This window comes from Trichosurus vulpecula, chromosome 1 (genome assembly GCF_011100635.1).
Source record: "Trichosurus vulpecula isolate mTriVul1 chromosome 1, mTriVul1.pri, whole genome shotgun sequence".
Classification (NCBI taxonomy): domain Eukaryota; kingdom Metazoa; phylum Chordata; class Mammalia; order Diprotodontia; family Phalangeridae; genus Trichosurus; species Trichosurus vulpecula.
The window spans coordinates 529,686,424-529,711,389 of record NC_050573.1 but is presented as its reverse complement, the minus strand read 5'-3'; the positions used below and the strand labels follow the sequence as shown (position 1 = coordinate 529,711,389).

At 40.9% G+C, this 24,966-nt stretch overlaps 1 protein-coding gene and 1 pseudogene across 1 annotated transcript in view; one reads left to right on the top strand and one right to left on the bottom strand.

The window, feature by feature from the left end:
* BRAT1 (BRCA1 associated ATM activator 1) overlaps positions 1-15,660 on the top strand; it is a 28,704-nt gene extending 13,044 nt beyond the window's left edge. Inside the window, exons 5-14 of the mRNA XM_036741292.1 lie at positions 8,660-9,032; positions 9,331-9,450; positions 10,754-10,845; positions 11,604-11,722; positions 11,833-12,019; positions 12,574-12,647; positions 13,306-13,408; positions 13,658-13,756; positions 14,122-14,297; positions 14,575-15,660. Of these exons, the coding sequence (XP_036597187.1) occupies positions 8,660-9,032; positions 9,331-9,450; positions 10,754-10,845; positions 11,604-11,722; positions 11,833-12,019; positions 12,574-12,647; positions 13,306-13,408; positions 13,658-13,756; positions 14,122-14,297; positions 14,575-15,312 (2,081 nt within the window). The 3' untranslated portion in view covers positions 15,313-15,660. The remainder of the gene's footprint in view (positions 1-8,659; positions 9,033-9,330; positions 9,451-10,753; positions 10,846-11,603; positions 11,723-11,832; positions 12,020-12,573; positions 12,648-13,305; positions 13,409-13,657; positions 13,757-14,121; positions 14,298-14,574) is intronic.
* LOC118858963 lies at positions 712-3,754 on the bottom strand (annotated as a pseudogene).
* Positions 15,661-24,966: the final 9,306 nt, after the last annotated feature.

Genomic DNA, 24,966 nt, shown 5'->3' with positions numbered 1-24,966 from the left:
CCTATTAGAAAAAAACAGATATTGCAAATGCTCTTTTCAGACTGATATTTTCGATCTAAGTATAAACATTTATTAGAGTTTTGTGACAATCGAATTCTTACTTTATTTGTAGACATTTGGAAGAGTTTTCAACTTCAATGGCCCAGTAGTCAAAATGAGCATTTTTTAAAGAAAAAAAAGGAAAAAAAATGAGCATTTTAATAAATGTATGAAATGGATTTCTGTTGATAATCAAATAGTAAAGTCCACAACAAATCTACAAGCTACCTTCCACCCAATGGAAGGCTAACACACTGGAGACTTAAGGGAGAAGCAAAGAGCCTGGCTTTGGTAATAAGACATCCAAATTCTTTTTAAAAATTGTACAGTGAATTAAAATAGCAACAGGTAAATTAAAATGCTCCCCACAAAAAGTCCAGAGTGTGCTGAGAAAAAAAAATAGTACCACATGACGAAAATTTTTTATTTAACTAAATCTCTATTTCATCTATAAGCATGATGGATTTCCCTAGTTTATTGGACTTTGGCAGTTTAAAAAATAAAACAAACAAAAAACCACAAGCAGCCTTGTACAGAACAGTGAAATGCCAAGGATAAGGGGTAGTCTACAGTCTTACTATAGGATAAATATATATATTTTTAAAGGCCTCCCTCCCTTTGGCTACATCAGCTATAACTTCAGGTCATTAAATACAGACAAATTTTTAAAAATCACTTCTTTACTTCTCTAACATCCTTGATGCTATCATCATCTACCTCTGGCCACTTCTCCTGAATTACATCAATAATGTCATCTGTAAAGTCTCCCTGAAGGATGATTTCATCCTCCCCTGTGACTAAGGTGCCACAGGAGAATTTCTGAGCAAAAAATCTTGGTGCTTCTTTAAGGTCAGCATCAAAAGTTGCAAGGCCACACACTCTTGTCACATATTTCTTCTTTGCTCTAGGAATTTTGGCTATCATAACCTTTTGTGGAACTGTCTTTTTTTGTTTTATCTGACCTCTTCCACCTCTTTTTTTGCTTTTTCTTCTCCCCCTCTCCTCCTGCTGTTCCAGGGCCTTCCCCAATGCCAGGTTCTTGTTTAGGTGAATTTTCTATAGTGAGTTTTGCAAACTCATTTGGAAGATTCTTTTCCAACCACTGTCTACATTTACCAACATCAGGCATATATTCACAGTACTCTGTTGGTAATGAACAGACTCCACAGTAAAGGACCTGAAGTGGATAATCTGTGTCTAGCTTGGTATTGCTCTTCAGATCTCCTTTGCAGCCAGGGTCAGTGGACTCAGGAAAGTCTGTAGCTATCTTACAAACCCATGTGCTCGCACAACCCCCGCTGTCTCCAGCCACAGAAGCGACATGTGCAACTCCTAATCCCAGTTCCGGCCCAGGCCCTGCAGCCCTGTCTACCCCACGGTCCCGGCCCCACAGACTCCACAGCTCCACTCATGGGAGAAGCCGGCACGGCCTGTGAGGCCACTGGCGGCCCAGGCAGAAAGATCATTTTGACAGCCGGGTAGAGGATGAACTGGATTGAGGAGAGGCTTGTCAGGGAGACTAACCAGAAGGCTGTTACAGTGGTCCAAGTATGAGATGATGAGAGGAGATGTCTATGAGATGTGGAAGGTGAGAAAGAGTGAGGAATCAGAAGATGGCACCTAGGTTGCATATCTAGGTAACTGGGAGGATGGGGGTACCCTCAAAGTAGCAGAGAAGTTTGGAAGAGGGGAGAACAGCAGGACCAGACCATGTATACACTGAAGAGGTCCATGTTGGATATGACACAGTTTTGAGGAATCAACAAACATTTTTTACATGCATACTTTTGCCAGGCACGGTGGTAAGTGCTGGGAATTCAAAGAAAGGTGAAAACAGTCTTTATCCTCCATGGTCTCACAATCTAATGGGGGAAACAACATGCAAATAACTGTACAAACTCTATAGTTTATTACATATGTGATATACAATATGCAACTGTATGTGTGTGTTATGTATGCACCTATACATATGTGCATGTATGAAATATTTGAGATAACCTCAGAGGAAAGCACTAGTATTAGAGGATATTATAAAAGGCTTCTTGCAGAAGGTGGGATTTTTAGCTGAGACTTTTGAAGGAAGCCAGGAGGTAAAAGTGAAGAGGGGTGAATTTATTTTTTATTTTTATTTGAGAAAAGGCAAGTTTTTTTAAAAAAAAATTTTTAAAAGGTAAGTTTGAGAAAAATTGTTTGAGGAAAGGCAAGTTTAAAAAAAATCACAAATTGTATTAACTTCCGTATTACATGAGAGCAATTGACATTTATCTTTGGCCAGGTATACTTTGTCCCCGGATACAAGTTTATAATCCTAAGAGACTGAATCAAAAGACAGGTATTTTAAAGATCCCTTTTACTAAGTACGTTCAGCAACATTATATAGGTGGAGCCTTCCAAATACCTGCCTATAGAAACTCATCCAGATCAATTAAAAAGCCAGCTTATTTGGAAATAAAACAGTTCAACAAATCCAAAGAGCTGCTCTGCCTTCTTGATACCAGTTCATAGAATTCACCTAAAAGGCATTTAGCCTCTCCTGTTCAGGATCTCTGTGACTAACACTACACAGGCACTCATTAACACTGTGGTAAGTACCCCAAAGCCTAAGGCCTGGGCAAAACTATTCCTAAGACAACAGGGTGTCAATAACTACTGAACGATGTGCTTACTTTCTTTTCTTTACAAAATCTTTTAGTGATCTATGTATTTACTAAGGGATATCTTTGATGAAATGTGAGGTTGGGACAGCCAGGCTTTTGCAAGTGATATCACGTAGCAAAGAATATTTTTATAGTTAGACAATTCAGTGTAAGAATTGACTGTTTGTATTTTGTAATTACATGAAAGCATTTGATATGGGAGAGTAAAATATAGTCTTAAAAGGTGTTGCCCTCTACCAAGGTCTGTCTCCCATATATGTATGTTCAGTTCAAGCAGGTTTGAAACTATGATAAAAAAGTGACTAAAATATTCTCAGTTTCGACTCAGATATCCCACTCCTAGGCATATACTCCAGGGAGGTCAAAGACAGAATGAAAGGTTCTATATACTTCAAAATATTAATATTAACACTTTTTTGGCAACAAATAACTTAGAAACAAGTAGATGCCCATTAATTGCAGAGAGGCTAAACAAATTATGGTATAAGAATATAATGGAATATTATTGCCATGTAAAAATAATGAATATGAAGAATACAGAGAAGTATGAGAAGACTTCTACTCAGTGATGCAGAGCTATGTAAGCAGAACTAGAAAACAGTATGTGCAGTGACTACAAAAGTGTGAGAGGAAAATGCATTTGCACGCACGCACATATGCACACAGACAATGTATGCCTGTAATAACAAAGATTGGCTCTGAAGAACAGATGACAAAATACATCTCCCTTCTGTACTGAAATATAGGGCACTACAGGTATAGAACATTGTGTATACTGTCAGATTTGATTGATATATTGATTAGTTTTACCAAACTGCTTTATTTTTCATTTTTAAAAACAAAGGATGGCTCAGTAGGTAGAGGAGAGGGAGAGTAATATTTTTAGAAATGAAGGTGATTTTTGTTTTTATAACAAAAAATATTCGTAAAAAAGAAAACTTTTCTAAAAGATTCAACAGTATTCCTAGGTAGATGTAGGGATTCCAGTAACTTTAACATTACTCTGATATCAGGCAAAGTACAAAGCTATACTCACCAAAGGTGTTTGCTACCACCATGGTGACCAAAAGGAAGTGAAGCTCCCTAAATATGTCTCATATTTGTGGGTACCATCATGCAGATTACGTGCTGCCCCAGAATACTAGAGGGTCTCCTAGATGAGATTCATATCTACTCAAGTTTGGAAAAATCAAGTGGGTGAAGAATGCCTCCTTTCTACATGATGATAGACTGATAGTTGGACAGTCCATTGAGCTGTCAGTCACATCTTGCACAGACACTGCAGATGTACAGTGAACTGGACCCAGAATTGAATAGGAAAAAGAGAGGAGACAGGGATTACATTTGAGAAATTGTGTAGTACTTTTCAGTGAACTGAAACTTTTCCCTGAAAACAAATAACAACCAAAAAAAACCCCACTCATCTTTTTAACAACACTGTTCTTCTGTTGATTCTATGTCATCATGCCATAGAACACGATCTCTAAAAGTATCAAAATTTTACATCACTCATACAGCAATGGAGACATAAATAGGCTGTAGAATGTATCATTAGTGCCTTATTGCAAGAAATAGCATAACAAATTATCATCTAAGAGACTAGATAGATGCTAATCTCCACCTACTGAAAGGAATACCTACATTGGTGAAGTCCTATGGTCCATTGAAGTACTGATATTCAGAAAGATAATCACAGTTGACATATATTTTAAGGCTCAAGATATCTGTTGTATCTTTGAACATCTCAGTGGCCCAATAAGTTTGATATTACAGGATTTTTTATTTGAGGCAAGCAAAGCTTGGATAAGTGAAGGAATTTGTCCAAGACCATACGGTATCAGAATCAGAATTTAAGCCCAAGTTGCTTGGGTCTAAATCTAGAGTCTTTTCAGCCACACCTATAGCTGACAGCCTAAACCAAAATGAGAGTTTGCTAATTAATTATAAATGAGTTGGGTTGGAGGATCACTAAGGTCCCTTTCAGCTCTTAACATTTCAAGAGTCTAAACACTATAGGTTTTGAACTCCAAGGTGTGAAGTGTTGGATTTGTACCTTAATCTTATAGGGTTTTTGTTTTTCCCCCCTCTTCTTACTGCAGGATTTATATAAACAAATGGTAGGTTTCAGTTGTTGGGTTTTTTTCAATTTTGTAAATTCTCATCATTCCTTCTGCTGTTTGAACTCTCACCCTTCCATTTAGAAAATTTATTATGTGTGGTTTTTTTTCAATCAGCTAAAATTTGCCTTCTCACGCTCCTGACCGTCCCAGTTGAGAACAAGAAGGAAAAAAAAAACCTATTAACAAATATATGTAGTCAAGCAAAATACATTTCTGTATTGGCCATGTCCAAAAAATATGTCTTATTCTATACTCTTGAGTCCTTCATCTCTGTCAGGAGGTGGGTACCAAGCTTCATCATTAGTCCTCTGCAATTGTGGTTGGTCACAGTGGTGATCAGAGTTCCTAATTCTTTCAAAGTTGTTTTTACTTTATTATCTTTGTATTAGTTGTTTTTACTAGTCTTATTCACACTGCATCAGTTCATATAAGTCTTCATGGGTTTCTCTGAAACCATCCCCTGCATATGCACACACATATATATATATATATATATATATATATATATATATATATATATAGAGAGAGAGAGAGAGAGAGAGAGAGAGAGAGAGAGAGAGAGAGATCTATATAAAATATATGTGTGTATGTGTATATATGTGTGTGTATGTATGTATGTATGTATGTATACATCACAACTAGCCATTCCCAAATTTATGGGTACCCTCTCAGATTTCCATTCTTTGCCACCTCAAAAAGAATTGTAAATATTTTTGTACATCCCTAGAGTTTGTTTTGCTTAGGACTAATCCATTAATCTATCCTCCTTCTAATACCTCCTTCCCCCTTTCCTCCTTCCCCTCCCATTTCCCTTTTAGGTGAAATGCATTTATGTGTCCGTGTGTGTGTGTGTGTGTGTGTGTGTGTGTGTGTGTGTGTGTATGTGTGTGTGTGTTCTTTGAGGAGGGAGTGCAGATGAGAGTGAAGTTGAAGGAGCATGCTTGTCCTCCTTGCCACCCTTGTTGTTTGTATAGGTATCTACTTGGGCACTCCAATTGTGTGAAATAATTTTCCCTTCCTTTCCCCCTAGTGTATTTCTTTTCCTCTTCTTTCCATTTTCTCTTAAGATCATCAAGACATCGCAGAATCACTCATAGGCCTTGTCAAATTAGACTCCTTCTCTGACCCCAGGTGATTTTATGGTTGAGAAGGGGACACGAGTATCATCTCATACTTAAAAGTAAGCAATCTATCCTTGTTTAATCCCTGTGAGTAGTCATTCCTGTTTCATTTTTTTTATGTAACTTTCCACTTCTGTGTTTGAACTTCAGGGTTTTCATGCAGCTTTGGTCTTTTCAACAGGAATGTGTAGAAGTCTTCTATTTCATTAAAGGTTCATTCCCCCCCCATTATATTCAGTTTTTCCACGTAAATTATTCTTGACTGTAAGCCTAAGTCCTTTGTCTTTTAGAATATTTATTCCAAGTTCTCCTCTCCATTATAGCAGTGGTTACTAAATCATGAGTGATCTTTACTGTGGCTTCTTGGTACTTGAATTCTTTTTCTGGCTTCTTGGAGTATTTTTTTTTTGACCTGGAAGCTCTGGATTTTGACTATCTTGTTCCTGGGAGTTTTCATTTTGGGATTTCTTCCAAGAGGACCAGTAGATTCTTTCTACTTCTCCTTAGCATTCTGATTCTAAGAAATTTGGGCAGTTTTAAGTTTTCTTGAAACAGAATGTCTAAGCTCTTTTTTTTTTTTTTGGTCTTCATATTTAGATAATCCAGTGATTCTTAAATTTTTTCTCTTCTATTAGTTTTTCCAGATCAGTTGTTTTTGCTATGAGATACTTTACAGTTTCTTCTATTTTTTCATTCTTTTGACTTTGCTTTAATATTTCTTGTTGTCATATGGAGTTACTGACTTCTCTTTAGCCCATTCAGATTTTCAGGGAGTTTGTTGGTTGGGTAAGGTTTTGTATCTCTTGTGCTATACTATTAATTCCCTTTCCAATTCTTTCTTTCATAGCTTTTATTTCTTTTTCATTTTTTCCCTCAAGCCACTCTCATTTCATTTATAAAAATATTTCAAACACTTTTTAAAGAACTATTTTTTCATCTCTTCCAGAAATTCTGGTTGAATGTAAGACAGAACTGTTTTTCTTTGAGGCTTTGCTTGTAGACATTTTCAAGTCATTCTCTTTTACATTTATGTCTAGTGACCCTCCCACCATAATATTTGTTTATGGTGGGATTCTTTTTTTGTTTTGTTTTCTTACTCTTCTACTCTGCATCCTAACTTTGAATATGATGGTAGGGCTGGGCTCTGCTCACTTCTGTAGGAAAGATCTGGGTCTTGTCCTGTTAATATTTTCTCCATATTGAATATTGTGTTATCCCAAGATCTCAGGCAAGCTGGTGACTGCAGGCCTTCAGTGCTGCTGAAATGGTCTCATTCAGGACAAACTGATTGCTACCCCTCCTGGTCTGAGATCTACAAGTTCCCTCTCTGGATGTGAGCAACAGTAGACTGCTATTGGACCCAGCCCTTATCAGCCTGGTAGATGGCTCTGCTGGTTCAGAGTAACAGAATTGTAGTCTCCCCATTGGTCTGGGATTTTTGCTCTGGTAGCAGGGTAGGCTTCAGACCGGTCTAGAAACTGGAGCTGATACCCTGCTTTGCTCCTGAGGTCTGAGTCATACTGGATGCTACTGGTTTCTGACCTGCTCCTTTCTTGGTTCTCACTGAGGACCTCCCTAACTGGGAACACCACCTAGGGTGGAGGTCCCTTAGTCCCTCCTCGCTGGATCTGTGAACCAGAACTGGGTAGGACAACAAAGCTGCCAGTTGGCACCTGTTCTTGCTCTCTGCAAGTGGTGTCTCGGTGTGGCTCTGTACCCTCTCTTGCCCCAATGCATTGCCTCTCCCTAGGCGCAGGATTACTCTGTATGCCATAGTCATACACCCAGCCAGACCCCATCCCCAGTGTCTGCAGACCTCTTTGTCGCTTCTTATGCCAGCCTGGCCTGGGCAAATGATTCACTGTGACTTTTTCAGGATAGCCCATCAAGATTACATCTGTTGCTTTTTCTAGATCTGTTTGGCAGACTTGTGTTTTTAGTTGTTTGTTTTCATTGCAGCAAGCGTTCACTTGATTGCTTCTGCTACTGTACTATATTGGCTCTGCCTATCTTATCTTCATTTTTAATCATCATATTTAAAGTATCCTAGAGGCACAGTGCTGAGCTTAAAGTCAGTTCAAATCTCATCTCTAACATCAGTTTTGTGATCCTGAACAAGTCCCTTAGGCAACACTGCTGTAATTATCTACTAAGTCATAGATGTGTGGTGATTTGTGTTTGTTGATAGAGGAAACTCCCATATTCTTATATTTGAAGTTGTAATAGACAACAGTCATGTCTCTTATTTTTCCACCTGGAGTGTAGTTATAGTTATCTGTCGTAATGTCACATCCACATTTTTAGATTGTAAACTCATCGAGGACAGGGACTGTATATTAGGAGGCAGCTAGGTGGCTTAGTGGATAGAGCACTGGACCAGGAGTCAGGAAGACCTGAGTTTCGATTTGATCTCTGATACTAGCTGTGTGATCTCAGTCTGCCTCAATTTCTAAGACTGTAAACTGGAGATCATAATAGCACCTACCTCCCAGGGTTGTTGTGAAGGTCAAATGAGATATTTGAAAAGTGCTTAGCACAGTGCTTGACACATAGTAAGTGCTTAATAAATGCTTTTTTTCTTCATTATCTAAACCTATCTCTTCTAGTTCTACCATGTAGATCTTTTTTAAAAATGTTTGTTGAATTGAATTTATATGAAATACAAAATTTGAATTGTAGTTTGGTAATGGAATTGTCTTTCTCTTTTCTCTGTTCCTGCTAGGTGCTATTGATGTGATCTTCTCCTTACAAGGAGATCCAAGCCTGTTTGTTGCTTCAGCGGCTAGTCAGCTGCTTGTGCACATTCTGGGATTCACTATGCATTCCCGGAGAGCTGTGCCCCTTAGTACACAGGACTGTGACTGGCCAGTGTGTGCTCGAATGATTGTAGGACACATAGAAGAATCCCTTCGCTCAGGATCAGTCCCTCAGATCACACAGGCATTGCATGTACTGACTACATTGTTTGGACGTTGCCATGACTCGTGGACTGAAGTCCTTTGGATGCGGATGAATCCGCTTGTGGGATCACTCCTGGAGAAAGAACCACTCTTGGCTGCACATTCCCTGGTGGATCTCTTCCTCAGTATGGCACGGTAAAGTTATAAAGAGTATGATTATTTCACTCTGGCTGAATCATTACTAAAGAATAATCCCTTGTAGACATGCTTTGTGGCAGGCTACAGAATGAGAGAGCTCACCCTGAGAACATCTTTTTAAATTAAAAAGGAATCAAAGGCATAGATTAAAAAAAAATTAGAAAAGAAAAGAAAAAGATAAGCATGTTTTGCTAATGTAAACAGGGGTAAAAATACAGAGTGCCATCACTGCATTCATAGGATTTTTGTGTAGGGCAGCATGTTACTGTCTCTCCTTGGCTCTCTGTCTTTGCAGTTCACCTGTGTTCAGCCATCTGGAATGTGATCTGTGGATATCGTCAACACGGGCCCTGAACCGTCTAAGCCCGACCCAAGCAGGACCCTTGGCTTTAGGCATTCTGAATCTCAAGGACTGGTATGGATTCTGATTTATGTTATTATATCTTTTGATCAATCACAAATATTTAAGTTAGATATTTATTAATTACCTGCAAGAAGTCCAAAACACACGTCTTCCCCTTGAGAAGCTAGTTGGGAAAATAAGACATTGGGACAAAAAATGTTAAATAATAATGTAAGATATTATTTTATTGGGCTGTTATTTTGTTAGATTATTACTTGAGTTATTATACGGCAGTCACATGCTGACCAGTAAATGGTAATGAAAATAAGTATTACAGGAGTTCGTAGGAGAGGTCACCATGGTTGGTAAGGGCTGAGAATGTTTCATGGAAGAGGTATTCGAGGTGGGTCTGAAAGGCTTGGGAATGGCTTTAGGTGGGCAGGGAGAAAGATCAAGGCAAGGAGGTGGTGTGAGGAAGAACATACAGTCAAAGAAATGACCTGCTTGGCCAGCCAAGGCCAGAGTTTGGAAAAATGGCAAACCGTCCCATCTCCCACAACGGCTTAGAAAATTTGTTCTTTATTTCCAGCTTGATTTTGCTAACAGAGACAAAGTAACATGGTTGGTAGAGAGCTAGCCTTGAATCGAGGAAGACCTGTTCAAATCCCATCTCTGACATACAACAGCTATGTAGCCCTGAACAAGACCCTTGAACTTAGTGCTTTAGGCATTTCTCTAAGACCGTAAGTTGCAGAGAAGGTGCTAACCTGCATTGGTAGAGGCAGTTTCCTCATTGGGAAATTCCTTATATCAACAAAGTCACAGATCTAACCCCTATCCCTATTCTATCCCTTGATTTTGCCAGGTTCAGACTGGAGAGGAATGATAGAAGAGCCCCAGAAATGACTAAAGGGATGGAAAGTAAGCCTCTATGGAGAGAATATAGGAGTTTGAGTGGTTAGCATAGAGATGATAAAGCTAAGGAATAACTTAATTTTTACATATATGAAAGGCTAGCATAAGGACATGGATCTGTTTCTTTCTGGGAACCATTTGAAGACTATGAACCTAAATTACATCAAAAGCTTTTTTATTAAATTTAAGGAAAAACTTTTTGACTCTTAAGCATGACTGAACACGTGAATAGGCTACCAAGAGAAGGTGTGAATTCACTGTCCCCAAAAGACTTTAAAAATAGACTAGATACTCATCTGTCTTATGATAGTTTAGGTGTTCACCTTCCTAGAGGCAGAAGGAAGAAATAGATGACTGAGGTTCTTTCAGTTTTATCATTCTATGGGTTGTTGGGAGGCAATTCTAATGTTAAGGAAGGAAATATATTTTCTCTCTTTTTCTTTTCTTTTTTTTTTCAAAGCCCACAGACATTAAGGACTCAGGCTTTTAATATCCTGCTTCAGCCACTAGCTTGTGTTCTGCGAGCTGCCTCGCAGTCTCCTGGATCCCCAGGTATGCTGCCCTGGTGAGGCAAAACTGGGAAAAAAGGTTATGTGGGCCCAGGAGGGCAACATGGAAAATTTAATTACAAAACATATTAGCTATCTGGGTAACTGTAACAATGAGAATGAGGGCCGGTAATGACTACAACATATACAGCCTCTCCACTTGCAGCTGATACATCGTTGAAGCATTTGTCTTTAAATAAAGATATTATCGAATAAGACAAGAGTTTCTAATAAGTGACCCAAATGCCTAGCTTAGGAGCGGGGAAGATACTTCCATGGGCACTGATATCATATGTCATTGATGTTAAAGTGACATTAACTCCACTTGTTTGCATTAATAAAATGGGCAGCCCTCATTATTCAAACAATCGATAGGTTTTTGGTCCTTATACAGCCGGTTGCTTTAAAATTCTTGAACAGTACATGGACCTGATGAGTAAGGACACTTGGTCCTAGTTCTCGGACCTTCTATGGGTTTGGTGTGACATTTAGACAATTTGATTTGTTTTGCTGGTGAAGTAGTTAGCTTCATCTATTAAATGGATTCATAATTGGCATCCTGTCTGTGTTTCTTAAGCTATGATGATGTCTGAAGCATACTTGGAGCTTCTTGAAATGTGGTCTAGTACCAGGTTGATGATCACTGGTATAGGAAGGCATAGAGAGTTTTGTGACTTTTTCATTGACTTTTCCTTGTTCATGAGTGTTGCTCTTCCTTTAGTCTTCTTTGCCTTGTGACACAGTCCTTGTCTATCTCTCGAGGTTTGCTGGATGAGTCTGTGAATGATTCTGTGATCACGGATATCCTCCTCTCCTCTAAATCATCATGCGCTGGTCTCTTGTGTCAGACTCTGGCTCATCTGGAAGAGCTGCAGCCTCTGGTATGGGAACACAGGGAACTTGCTTGTAATGCAACACATCCCTCAAGCCCTGATGATCATTTTATTTGTACTAGAAGCTTATCATTTCGTCCTTCTTCTCTGTCTTGCAGAGCCACTTGCTGGTGGATTGGCCCCATGTCCCTTTGCTCAGTGCTGCAGTGACAGTATTGCAGTTCTGTGGCGGTCTGGCCACCCCAGTCTCTAGCGTTGGAGATAGGCTCTGTGGGATCTTGATTGGCTGTTTCAGAGTTCAACGGTCAGCACTTGATTTCCTGGGGACCCTTTCTCAAGGGGCGAGTAAGTGAGATTTTTCTTTCCTTAGAAAGGATGACTATGTTGATTAAACTCCACAAGGCTATATCTTTGGTGAATGAATTCCAAACTCTATTTTTTAGGTTTTTTATCTCTTCCCTGCCAAGTGGAGTCTAGGAAGTCCCTTAAAAACATTTTTTTTTTTGGTTTCCTTTCTGGCATTTGTAATCTTTTAAGGAATTGGGCTCTGTTTAGTTTGCTATGTGGACAGTGACTTTATCCTTAAGACTTACACTTTACCAGTCTGACACAGAGTCTCTTGATGACGCTGATTTGGTTTGAAGTGATAATTGGTGTGGTAGAGGAATACTGGACTGGGAATTATTATTATGGGGATCCATTACTTAATAAATTTTTTACTTTGTCTAAGTAACTTCTGTATAAAGTGAAGAGGTTGGACTAGATGCTACAGAAGGCTTCTTCTCACTTTAATAGTCTGTGAGTCAGTGTGTAGAAGATACTGTGTAAACTTCAAAATGCTGACTCATAAACACGAACAAGTATTATTGTGGTGTTTCATACTCATCTCTCTGTTTTAGGCCCCAGTGCATTGGTAAGACGAGTAGTTGAGATCCTTCTGGTGTACCTCAAGAGCCCAGACTCTAGTCCTACAGTAAGTACAGAATGGAGGAAGAAAAGGAAAAGAAAGCTGCAGGCAGCAGTATCTTCTAATGAAAATTCATTCCAGATCATAGTACGACCTGGTCTTTCAAGCTGTGCTTCCAGTGAAATCACTTCTTCAGAGCTCATTCAGGATTGCACAAGACTGCCGTGCCAGTGCTTGTGGATTGGGATCACTAAGCAGTAGTGATCAGATAGAGGGAATGTATCATTGGAGTTAGGCCTTGAAGGGACCCCTACAGTTCATCTTAAAGCCCAACTCCCTTATTTCACAAATGGGGAAACCAGAGTAGTTAAGTGATGACTGTGAAGTTTGTAAGTTCTAGACTTGTGGGAATAAGTTAAACAGAACTCAGTCAACCTAGACTATTTCAGTGAGAAGGCAAACATGAGTGCCACCCACCAGTGCCAAAAAGTAGCCCTATTTTTTGTTATCAAGTTAGATGTTGGCCTTTGGCTTTGCCTTGCCTTGGTTCTAAAACCTCAGATCCAACTGCTTCCACCTTAGAGAGGGAACCCAACCTATCCTTAAAGCCATTGTTGAGAACTCATCATGTAGCAGATATGAAAGAAGCAACATTAACTAGCGATTGGGCTGGAAGAACAGCGGCCCCCTCTGATTTTTACAGTCATTCTTTGCCCTATTCCAGGTTCTGAAGAAGGCATTTCAGGCCACACTCAAATGGCTGCTGAGTTTGTCCAAAACCTCTACCTCCAGTGACCTCTGCCCACAAACCCAGCATTTCCTTAGAGGTAATTAAACAGTCGCTTTTGGAGTAAACTGAGAAGGAACCACAGCTACTGAGTGGTTTAATGAGTGACTGATCTTTGGTAGGCTTGTCCCACCCCCTGTGAATTCTGCATTAAGCGGTAATTGGCTAGAGACACTCGAGACTGATGTATGCAGTGGCAGTAAAAAGAGAAAGATGTGGACATTGGCTCAGGAGCCAGGAGCTCCAGCCCTGACTCTTGATTTGTGTCCTTCCTTTCGTTTTTGGACAGATCTCTTCCCAATACTGCAGAAGCGTCTGTGTAGCCCTTGCTGGGAGGTAAGGGACTCAGCCCTGGAATTCCTCACCCACCTAACGAAACACTGGGGAGGTAAGTGTCGAGGGGAAATTTAACCTTCCAGTGCCTGAGGAGGGCTACCTTACCCAGCATTTGGCCCAAGATAAGCCTGTATTGCATACTAGGCTGGTCTCCAGTCAAAACAAACCCCCATCTAGGGTGTGGCAGCTGCCCTAGACTCAAGATTTCATCCAGCTCAGTGTTTGGAAGCCTGCAGCTGCTCAGTGGGTTTCTGGCCAGCCCTGAGTGGTTGGATCCAGAGTGGAGCAGCATGGCTCTCTGGCAATGGGGGGTGCTGTCAGCTGGGAGTTAATAGGACAGAAAGGTGTTTGCATTGGAAACTACGTGGCTGTGTGGACCATTAAGCCTTGTTTTTGTGGCTGGATATATATCTCCAGGGCAGGCTGGATTCAGACAAGCTCTCCTCTCTTCGGAGGTGCCAGAGCTTGCAGAGGATCTCCTCCGAGATCCAGAGAGTTACGTCAGAGCAAGCGCCGTGACTGCCATGGGGCAGTTGTCCAGCAGAGGCCTGTGTTCAAACCCTATTGGCACCAAGAGCAAAAATGATGAAAAGGTAGGAGACAGAAGGAAACCTTGCTTCTCCACCTTAAGTGAATGACATTCGTTTATAATTATTTTGTTATCCACCTTAGCTGGCAATAGATAGTCCATTCTGGCAGTGAGAGTTAACACAAGAGCAGTTTATTTTCACTGCTTTCAAGCAAGCTGAGTGGTTCAGCACAAAGGAGGTTTAACATTAAGATAGAGTATACTTCTATTATCTATCCAATTCAGTACCATGCCTCAGTCTCCCATTTGCCCTTCTCATTCCTTGTATTTGCTCTCTCTAGAAAAGCCTGTTCTTGGAACTTCTAGAAATCCTCTCCACTGACTCAGAAGGCTTCCCTCGGAGGGCTGTGATCCAGGTTTTCACTGAGTGGCTGAGGGAAGGTCACACAGATGTGTCAAAGGATAAGGAGCAATTTGTAACCAAAGTGCTCCAGGTTGTGAGTTGTGACTTAGATTGGGAGGTTAGAGTTCAAGGATTAGAACTGGCTTTGGTTTTTCTTGTTCAGACCCTTGGGCAGCATGGGACCGAGTGTCCCTATGCTGTGGAAATGTCCTCAGTGACTCAGTCTACCCTGCTTACTGAATCACTGCAGATGCTCTGCCGTGTGAAGCTGTTTGAGTTTATATTTAGTGCTTTATGTGACTGCGACAGGCCAGTGGCCCGTAAGTCCTGTGATATTCTCCTGTACCTGAAGGCCAAACTGGCTCATCATGGCAGCCTGCAGGGGAGCGGGGAAGCTTGTACTACATCCTTAGGAACCCAGAACACTGCTTGGTTGGAAACAACTCTAAGGAAGTGGAGGGCGAGGGACCAGGGTCAACCCAGTGGGGTTGCAGACAGAGTTGATTGCCAAGAGCCTGATGATGTACTAGAAGTCCTAAGGTCAGTAGATTTGGAGGGACTTCAAGGGACACTAGCTAAGAGTAGTGACCACATTGAGAAAAGTCCTCAGTCCCTCTTGCAGGATATGCTGGCCACTGTAGGAATCCTGGAAGAAAACGAAGCTGACTGCTACTAACCCAGCAGGAAATAGCATATTCCAGAGCTGAAAAACAGCTTCCCTTGAAGGATATGCAAGGGGTGAGCATATAGCTCACTCTGAGGTCTCCTGGATGGTAGTGATTACTTGAGACTGTATGGCCAAGAGCAGGCCCAGTGGCCTGTTTCTGCACATGAGTTATTGAAAGTCCTGTTTAAATCAGGCTATAATTTTAAGCCTACCTAAAGAAGGCAAACCATGTGACAGATGAGGACTAAACAAAGGTGGCATGCACACACAGCAAATTTCAAACTATAGAATCTTTAGATTTCACAGGTCAAAAAATGTCTTATTTTTTAAACAAAATAAATTTTATTTGAAAATTACAGTGACTGTGTAGTTTGTTTTGAGACAAGTTAAATTTGGCTTCTTAGTCCTATTTAGGTCATATCTCAAAGTGTTAGTGCTTTGGGATGTAATGGAAGACTTGAGATTTAGAGAAGACCTTGAGATCACAGAAATGCATCTGGAGATGGAGTCCAGCCTCCAAGCTTGCTGAACACTTCCTGTAGGGGGACATTCCCACCTAAGCTCTTATCTCTCTGCCTAAAGGAGAAGACATAGGTCTGATAGTACACACCATTACCCTTGTATGATGTGACCCTACAGTTAATATTTTTTCCTACAACTTCAGGGAAGATACAGAATTTTCATGGTAGTTTCTATAAAAGTCAGTGGTAAATATTAAGTGCCTATTATGTGCTAGGCCTTGTGCTAAGCACTGGGGATACAGATACTTAAAAAGGGAGTCTTTGCTTACAATCTAATGTGAAAAAAAAAATTAGTTTTTATTTAGAGATGGCCCTTACCTTTCCCACGCTAGCGATTCTGGACTAAAAGAAAATGCACTGCAAGAATGTGTTGTTAAACTGTATGGAGTTTTCACTTTGATTTTAGTTAAGAACAGAACTGTCATAAAGCCTACAATTCTGCCTGAAGGGTCCACCAGAGAGGACATGATTATCTTTAATATTGTCCTGGATATCAGTCTCAAAAGTTAGGGCCATTGCTGTTGTCAAAGTCTCCCTTATTAGTTTAATTAAAATTAAATGTAGTTTAAAAAAAATCGAAGGATTTCATCTTGAGTGAATGTTTTTGTTTTATTATAGGAACTATCAGAGGCATATGTGCTTGGCCTCAGGAGCCTTTACTGTTAACCACATAGCTCTTATTTTTCCTGTTACTTCCAAGTGTGAAGTTGTACCCTCTAGCTCCATGGAGGTGCTTAATTTCACACCCTTGTTTCAGTACGTGCCTTGGACCCCCTCAGCCTGTCCACAGTTTTGTAAACCAACTGCTGTGAAGGCCTCAAATTCATCCTGGACCAGGAGCGCTGCTTAAATGTAGGAATAATAGCCAGCTGCAAAGGTGCCATCCCCCAAGATTTGGGGGATGCATTCCTCCTAGGGGAGAGGAAAAATGGGAGTTGTGAAACTATATTTCCTATCAAGTTAACATTCTTTCTTGTGGCAGATGATGCTTTAGGATGCATAGTGAATGTACTGTCTTATCTGTGAATAATTGCCGGAAGGGGATTGAGGCATTATCTGTTAGACTAAGCTTCATCATACTTTAATCAGTCTGGGATTGGGGGATGGGGGGCAGTGTGGCAGAGATGACTATCAATTACAATTCTCTTTAATAAATATGAATACTTAGATGCCAGGCACCGTGGGAGATTACAAAAGAAGCAAATGATACAATCCATGCTCTCAAGAAACTTAAAACTTTGGGGAAGGAGAAAAGGACATTGACATGAAGCTATCAGAAATATAAGAGACAGTATATAATCCTATCAAGATGGCAGCAAATGCTATAGACAATTAGAGGGGGGAGAACCACAGTCAGGATTCAGTAGTACTTCCTTTCCGAAGCAGAGGACTGTTGTATAGCAACATGAAAGGACAGTCTCTCAGTTTGACTCTGTGTTGGTTTTGTAAGGGGATATGAGAAGTGCCAAAGACATAGTATATTTCAACATGGTAGTCTTTCTTGGTATCCTTGTGGAGAGTATAGAAGAAAATGGAGTGGATAGTCGGGTGAGTTCATAGTTAAGCAACTGTACCCAAAGAATATTAATTCATCGATTGATGGGAGGCAATGTGGTACAGTAGTCTCATCAATTCCTGTGAGTTCAATTAACATTTCTGTGAAGATGAATTCTAGAACTGTATATCTAGCCCATGTCACACTCTCTTGAACTCCAGTCCTGTATCACCATCTACCTTCTAAACATCTAAGATTGGGTGGTATCTCAAATACAATATGTCCAAAAGAGAGGTCATTGTCTCTTCCCTTCTTCCTCACGCTCCTCTGCTCATCCAGACTTACTCGTCATTGTCACGAACACTACCGTCCTCTCAGTTACCAAGGCTCATACCTTCAGTATTATCCTCAACTCCTCTCACTCCACATAGCCAATCCACCGCCAAATCTTGTTTTTACCTCGCTTCTCGCCATCTCTCCTATAGATCCTCTTTTCTATGCGCACAAGCCACCACCCACTTTCAGATCCTTAGCACCATATGTATGAACTACTGTAACAGCCTGCTAATTGGTCTCCTTGCCTCAAGTCTTTCCCCACTCAAATTCATTTGCTACTCAGCTGCCAAAGTAATTTATCTAAAGTAAGTATGACCCCATCAACTATCTTAGTAAATTTCATTGTCTCCTTATTAACCCCAGAATCAAATATAAAAGCTCCTATTTGCCATTACAACTTGGGTCCTTCATACCCACCCATACATTCTTTTTTGTGCTTCTCCCCCATCCCCCCCACCCAGCTCTACAGTCCAGCTATATTGGCCTACTTCCACACACAAAACTATCCATGTCCATTCTCCATTTCTTTGCATCGACTATACACCCTATCCAGAGTGTCCTCTTCCCTCACCTCCTCCTCTTCAAATCCCAGGCTTACTTTAAGACTTAGTTTAAAAGCCAGTCATAGGGGCACAGTCTTTTACTTCTAGCACCCAGGGAGGCTAAGGCTGGCAGATCCCTTGAGCTCTGAAGTTTTGAGCTTCAGCGAGCTATGACAATCAGGTGTCTGTACTAAATCCAGTATTAATAGGGGGAGCTTCTGGGAGTAGGAGGCCACTTGCCTGAAGGGGGGCAAATTAGCCCAGGTCAGCAATGGAGTAGGTCAAAGCTCCCATTCTGAACAGTGGTAGGATTGGGCCCATAAAAAGCCCCTGTACCTCCAGCCTGGGGGAGATGGGGACAAACCCAGTCTTGTTTAAAAAAAAATCAGCATCAACAGCATGCATTCCCTTTGACCCAGAGGTTCCATTATTAGTCATATATGCCAAGCAGATCACTGATTAGAAGAGAGTCCCTGTATGCACCAAAATATTTATAACAGCACTTTTTTTTGTGCTAGCATAGAACTGAGAACAAAATGCCCTAAGATTTGGGGAGTGGCTTAACAGTCTGTATGTAATGGCATATCAGCGTGCTATAAGAAACCGCAGGTATGTTGAATGTAGAGAAGCATAGAAAGATTTACATGATACCATGCAGAGTGAAGTAAGCAGAGCCACGAAAACAATATACACAATAACTACAACTACATTTATAATGGAGAGAACCACCAACACAAAACAGTCAAAATTAAATGTTGAAAAATGACAAAGAACAGACATAGCCCCAGAGAAGAGAGGTGGGAGGTCAGTGGATGTGGAACAATTACATATATTTCATCAATTTTGCTGATTTTTAAATTTTTCTTTTAAAAAAGATAGTCTTTGTTATATGGGATAACTGTCAAGATGGAGAGGAAGGAATACTAGGAGAAATTTTAGCAATATGAAAAGAAAAAATGTAATAAAAACTTATTTTTTAAAAAAAGACCCTCAAATCCCACTTCTGTAAGAAGTTCCCCCCTAAGTGCTTTCCTCTCTCTCTCACTCTTTCTCTGTCTCTGTATATACATGTGTATTTATATGTGTATGTGTATATATAGTATATACTAGATATTTATATTATTTTCTCAATTAGAATGAGCTCTTTCTGGGCAGGGGCAGTTTTTGCCTTTTTTTGTATCCCTGAAGCTTAGTACATTGCCTGATAGATAATCACTTCTTAATATCTCTTTTTTTTGGCTGATTGACAGTTTGTAAGAATGCTGAGATTGGAGTCCGGAATCCTACCTCTGCCTGTGTGTGACTTTGGGCAAATCACTTAATTTCTTTGCATCTCAGTTTACATGTCTTCCAAAATAAAGACTTGGACTGGATGACCTCTAAGGCATCTTCCAGTTCCAAATCTCTGATTCTATGACATCAACCCAGAGGAAGGTCTTTCATGGCTTGTTCTCGGTTCTGTCAATATTTTTATCAAGTTTTAGAAAAGGCAAAGAAGGCATTGTTTATCACATCTTCAGATAACACCATTGGGAAGGATATCTGATACACTAGATGACAATCTAGATTCAGAAATATCTCAGCAGACTTGTATGATGAATAAAAACTAAGATAATGAAATGGAATAGGTATAAATTTAAAGTCCTGCCCTTAAGTTGGATAAGTCAACAATGGGTCCCAGGCCAAGTCCCACTTGGTCATCCTTTGGGTTATGATTAGCTCAGAGTGATTGTAAATTGTAATTGTTTCTGTTTTGGCCAGAAACCTTGAGGGTCTTCCCCTCCCAGATTGATTTTTTTTTTTTTGCTAGGTAAGAGAGATGATTCTTTGCCTCATTTCTAGATTTTAGCCTTAATCACTGAATGGGCATTGCCTCAGGGAAACTGGAGACCTGGGAAAGACCTCAGCTTAAAAAGGCCAAGGTCTTTTGGTCATCTGAGGCCATCTCCAGTCATCCTGAGCTGTATCTTGTCACTGGACTCAGAGGGCTCTGGAGGAGAGAGTGAGGCTGATGACTTTGCATAGCCCTCCCCAACTTAAATCCAATTCACTTGTAAGTCATGGCATCACCTTCCTGATGTCATGGTTCTCTTTGAAAGCGAAGGACAACAGTAGAAGTGTAGGATGTTGCAATCTAGGGGTCTTGGGGAACCTTGAAATTTGGGGCACGGGTCTGCCTCGAAAGAGTTCAACCACTCAAGCCTTATTTTAGTCAGAGACAGGGTTTGTTGTGTAGCCAGTAGAAAAAGGCCAGATTTTAAGAATCTGAGCAATTTAATGGGGGCAAGAGGGACACTTTTATACTAAAAGATTGTGGGAAGATCTGGGTGGGATTAAGGAGTGGCCTTAATAGCCTGCTGTGGTCTGGAGGCAACAGAGAAAGCGAAGTTGGACTGGGCTGGGTGGTAGGTAACAGAGATTGTAGAGTTGGTAGTGGGACACAACGAAAGGAAAGTTGAAAAGACTACTGGGATGATCCAGGCTGTGTGGGAAAGTCTGGGGACTTCTCCTTTTTGGGGTCCAGATGCCAAAGACACGGTCTTTTCCTTTTAGGGGTTCAGTGCAAATCCCATCCCCATCAATTAGATATTTATATACAAAAAACCTGGGGATTTTAGCAACTAGTCAGTCAATAGTTAAGTCAAAAAGTATAATACTATATATAAATATATATTATATATAATGTATACATACATGTATACATGTACACATATACATATGCATGTGTGTATATATATAAAAATATAATAGCAACATGGCAACCAGTCCCATTGCACTCTTTCCTAGTCACAACCCATTTCAGCTCCTATGTTATATGTGTGTATGTATGTATATGTATACGATGTATATATAAAAATACAAATTAATAGCAACACATTTTAAGAGAGACATTAACATGAAATAGAATGCATATGGGACGATGAGTAATCTGGAAACCATCAAACAAGGACTTGTTGAAGGAAATGTGAATGTTTAGCCTGAAAAAGAGAAGACTTGGAGGAAGATATCATAGTTGTCTTCAAATATTTATAGGACTATCAAGTGGAAGATGGATTAAATTTATTCTGTGTGGCTCCAGAGGGTCGCAGAGCAAAGGACAGGAGTTACAGAGATGCCAATTTATATAGATGAAATCACAGAATGTGAGGTAGTGAATTTGCTGTTACTAGAGGTGTTTAAAAGGAAGCTGGGTGACCATCTATCAGGTGTATCTCAGAATAGAATCCTGCCCAGGAGAGGAAGCTCAATTAATAGCATACCATAAAGTAAAGAAAGCCCTGGACTTGGAGTCAGTAAGAATGGGAATCCTGCCTCATACACTTACTACATTGTCCCCTAAGGACTCTCTGTAAATGAGGACAGTAAAGTACCTACCTCACAGGACTGTTGTGGGGATCAAATAAGATACAGATGTAAATCACTTTGCAAACTTTAAAGCTCTCTATAAATTCGGGTCCTCTCCACCCTTGAGTCTCTGGTTCTGTAATCATCTGTTAGGTGTTTGGGGTTGTTTTTTTGTGTGTGTTGCTATAGCAATGCTTAATTTCTTTCTTTTTTTTTTTTTTTAAGAAGATGAAAAAGGCCTTAGGTGTGTACTTCAAATGCAGGAATTGGGAGGTATTAGATAAAAGATTGTTGGTTGATTGCCTTTTTTTCTGACACAGCTGAGGCAAAATGGCCTTAGTGAAACCATTGCTAGAAGGAAATGGAGTACATTCTGTCTAAAGGAAGACATCATTCATTGAAAACAGTGAGAGCTTAAAGCTCTCATAGAGATAAAACAAGCCGGTCTCCCAGGGACTTTGTAAGAACTGTGAGACTACATGATCTACCAGACTTGACTTCCCCTTATGCAGAGCTGGGAGGGACTGTGAGCTTCTTGAGGGCGGGGACTGTTTTTTTGCTTTTCTTTCAACAGTTAAACAGAGTACCTGTTTGGTAAATTTTTCACTGATTTTGCTGACCAAGACAACTGCTTCAACCCAGCAAAGTACTCATACCTGATCTGCTTTATTAAGAAATCATTTGTGTGACCTTGGGCAAGTCACTTAACCCCAATTGCCCTGCCTTCCTCCCTCCAAAACAAACAAACAAACAAATAAATAAAATAAAAAAAGAAATCATTTGGACCAACAGGGGCCATGGCTTATAAGCAGATAACCTCAGCCTCAAAAATCAAAGCAGGAGCAAAACCACTAAGCTTTACTGTCACCCCGTTTCTGGAGTCCTTGCAGTGGTGGTGCCTCTAATGTCACTGCTATTTAGTCACAGTGGCACTGAGGTCCAGTGACTCTGCCTTCCTTGCCGTTCCTCCCGGGTGACACTCCCATTTCCTGGCTGGGCATTTTCTCCAGCTCCCTCCTCATCCCTGCCTCCTGGCTTCCTGCAGGTCTCAGCTGATGTCCCACCCTCTGCAAAGAGCCCTTCCCACTCTCAATCTTATAGCTTTCCCTCTAGGATTCTCTAATTTATCCTGCCTATCTCTTGTTCATACATAGTGGTTTGTGTGTCATATCCCCCATTAGACTATGAGCTCCTCCAGAGCAGGAACTTTTTTTTTGCCTTTCTTTGTATCCTCAGTCCTTAGCACTTAATAAATGACATTAGTCTCTCCCAACTCCAGTCCATCCTCCACTCAACTGTCTTTAAGTGATTTTCCTAAAAGCTCAGCTCTATTCCTATTGCCTCCAGGATGGAAAATAAAATCCTGTTTGGTATTCAAGGCCTTTCATAACCCATTGCCCCTCTACCTTTCTAGTCTTGTTACACCATATGCTTTCTCTGCCATGTACCTTTCAGTCTAGTGACATTGGCCAGTGTTAAGACATCCCCCCCACCTTGATGTCATTGTGTTGAAGTTTACCCGAAATAGCAACATACAGGTCCTGCCTGAATGAATTTGACTCAAGCCTTCTTTCAGCCAAAGAAAAAAGAGTTTATTAAAAATCCACCGTATTGGGCAGACTCTTAAGGAATCTGAGCATTTGTAACACCAATGTAAGCAGGCCAGATTGAATCTGAGAACCTTCATGGAGGCTGAGATGGATCTTACGTACAGAAAGACTGTGGGAGGGATCTAGGGTTGGCCAAATAGTGTGGGGAAGAGGGAGTCTAGGGAGGATCTTGGTGAGAGTGGCCAGTAGGCTGGAGTGACTAGAGGTCAGCTGCCTGGAACCCAGAGAATGGGGTTTGGATAGGATCAACGGTGGGAAGTAGCAGAACGCTATCTGGAGATAACAGACAATGGAGGGGGTAACAGAATTTGGCATAGCAATAATGAAAGGCTTATAGCCCTCAGGCAAATGCCAGATCAAGTGGGAAGATTCAAGAAGAATTCAAGGGGGTTCCCAGAGCCTGTCCCCCCCAATTGATCTTCTTTAAAAATAATGAACTGTGACATTGGCCTCTTTTCTGTTCCTTGGACAAGAATACCCCATCTCCTGACTCTGGGCATTTTCATTGTCCATCCCCCTTCCACGAGATGTTCTCCTCCTTCATCTCTGCCTCTTGGCTCTCCAGACTTCCTTCAAGTCCCAGCTATAATCCCACCTACAGGAAGCCTTTCCCAATCTCTTAATTCTAGTGCCTTTCCTTTGTTGGTTATTTCTAATTTATCTTGTATGCGTCTTGTTTGTATGTAGTTATTTGCATATTGTCTCCACCATTTGCTTCTAGAACAAAGACTGTCTTTTGTGTTTATATCCCCAGCACTTGGCACAGTGCCTGGCACATAGTAGGAACATAATAAATGTTTACTGACTGACCCCAAACATGTACAAAAAAGCTACAGTACAGTACAAATATGAAGCAAACAAGAGAAGGAAGGCACTAGAGTTAAGAGGCTTCCGGAAGGTAGGATTTTAGTTTGGACTTAAAAGAAACCAGTAGATGGAGATGAAGGTATGGGGAAGAACCAGAGAAAATGCCAACACCTGAGAGACGGAGGGTCTTGTTAGTGCAACATCCAGGAGGCCAGTGTCACTGATCAAAGAGTAGGTGTTGAGGAGTAAGGTGTAAGAAGTCAGGAAGGGTAGGAGAAGGGCTGTGTGAAGGGCTTCGAATGCCAAGCAGGATTTTGCATTTGCCAGAGGAGAGAGGGAACCACTGGAGCAGACTGAGTGGGGGGTGGGGGGGAAGACACGGTCAGACTTGCACATTAGGAGAATCACTTTAGTGGCTGAGTGGAGAATGGATTGGGGTGGGGAGAGACTCGAGGTAGGCACATTCACCAGCAGGCTGGTGTCCATCCTGGTGTGAGGTGATTCGGACCTGTACCAGAGTGGTGGAAGTGTTACAGATGAGAAAGGGGCATGTTTGAAAGCTATTGCAAAGGTGAAATGGACAGGCCTTGGCAACAGCTTGGATGAATGGGGAGTCAGAGATAGGAGCTGAGGCTGACACTGAGGTTGTAAGCCTGAGGAACTGGGAGAGTTGTGTTGCCCTCTATGGTGTTAGGTTGTCTGGGCTGTCCTATCTATTGTCCAAGACTTAGGCTTAAGTCTCACCTCATCCACGAAGCCTTTCACCTACAATGATCTCTCCCTCGTCTGAACTTAACAGTCTGAATTACTCAAATGGCAGTTAGCATATATTAACTTTTAAATTCGATATCTACTAAACACCTACCGTGTGTCAACAACCTATGACAGTAGGAAGCAAATTTCATGCTTCAATGTATGCACCTACCTTCAGTGTGTCTTCCTCCTCCTCTTCACCTTGCTGAATCCTACCTGTCCTTCAGATCCGCTCAGAATCTGTTCAGATCTAT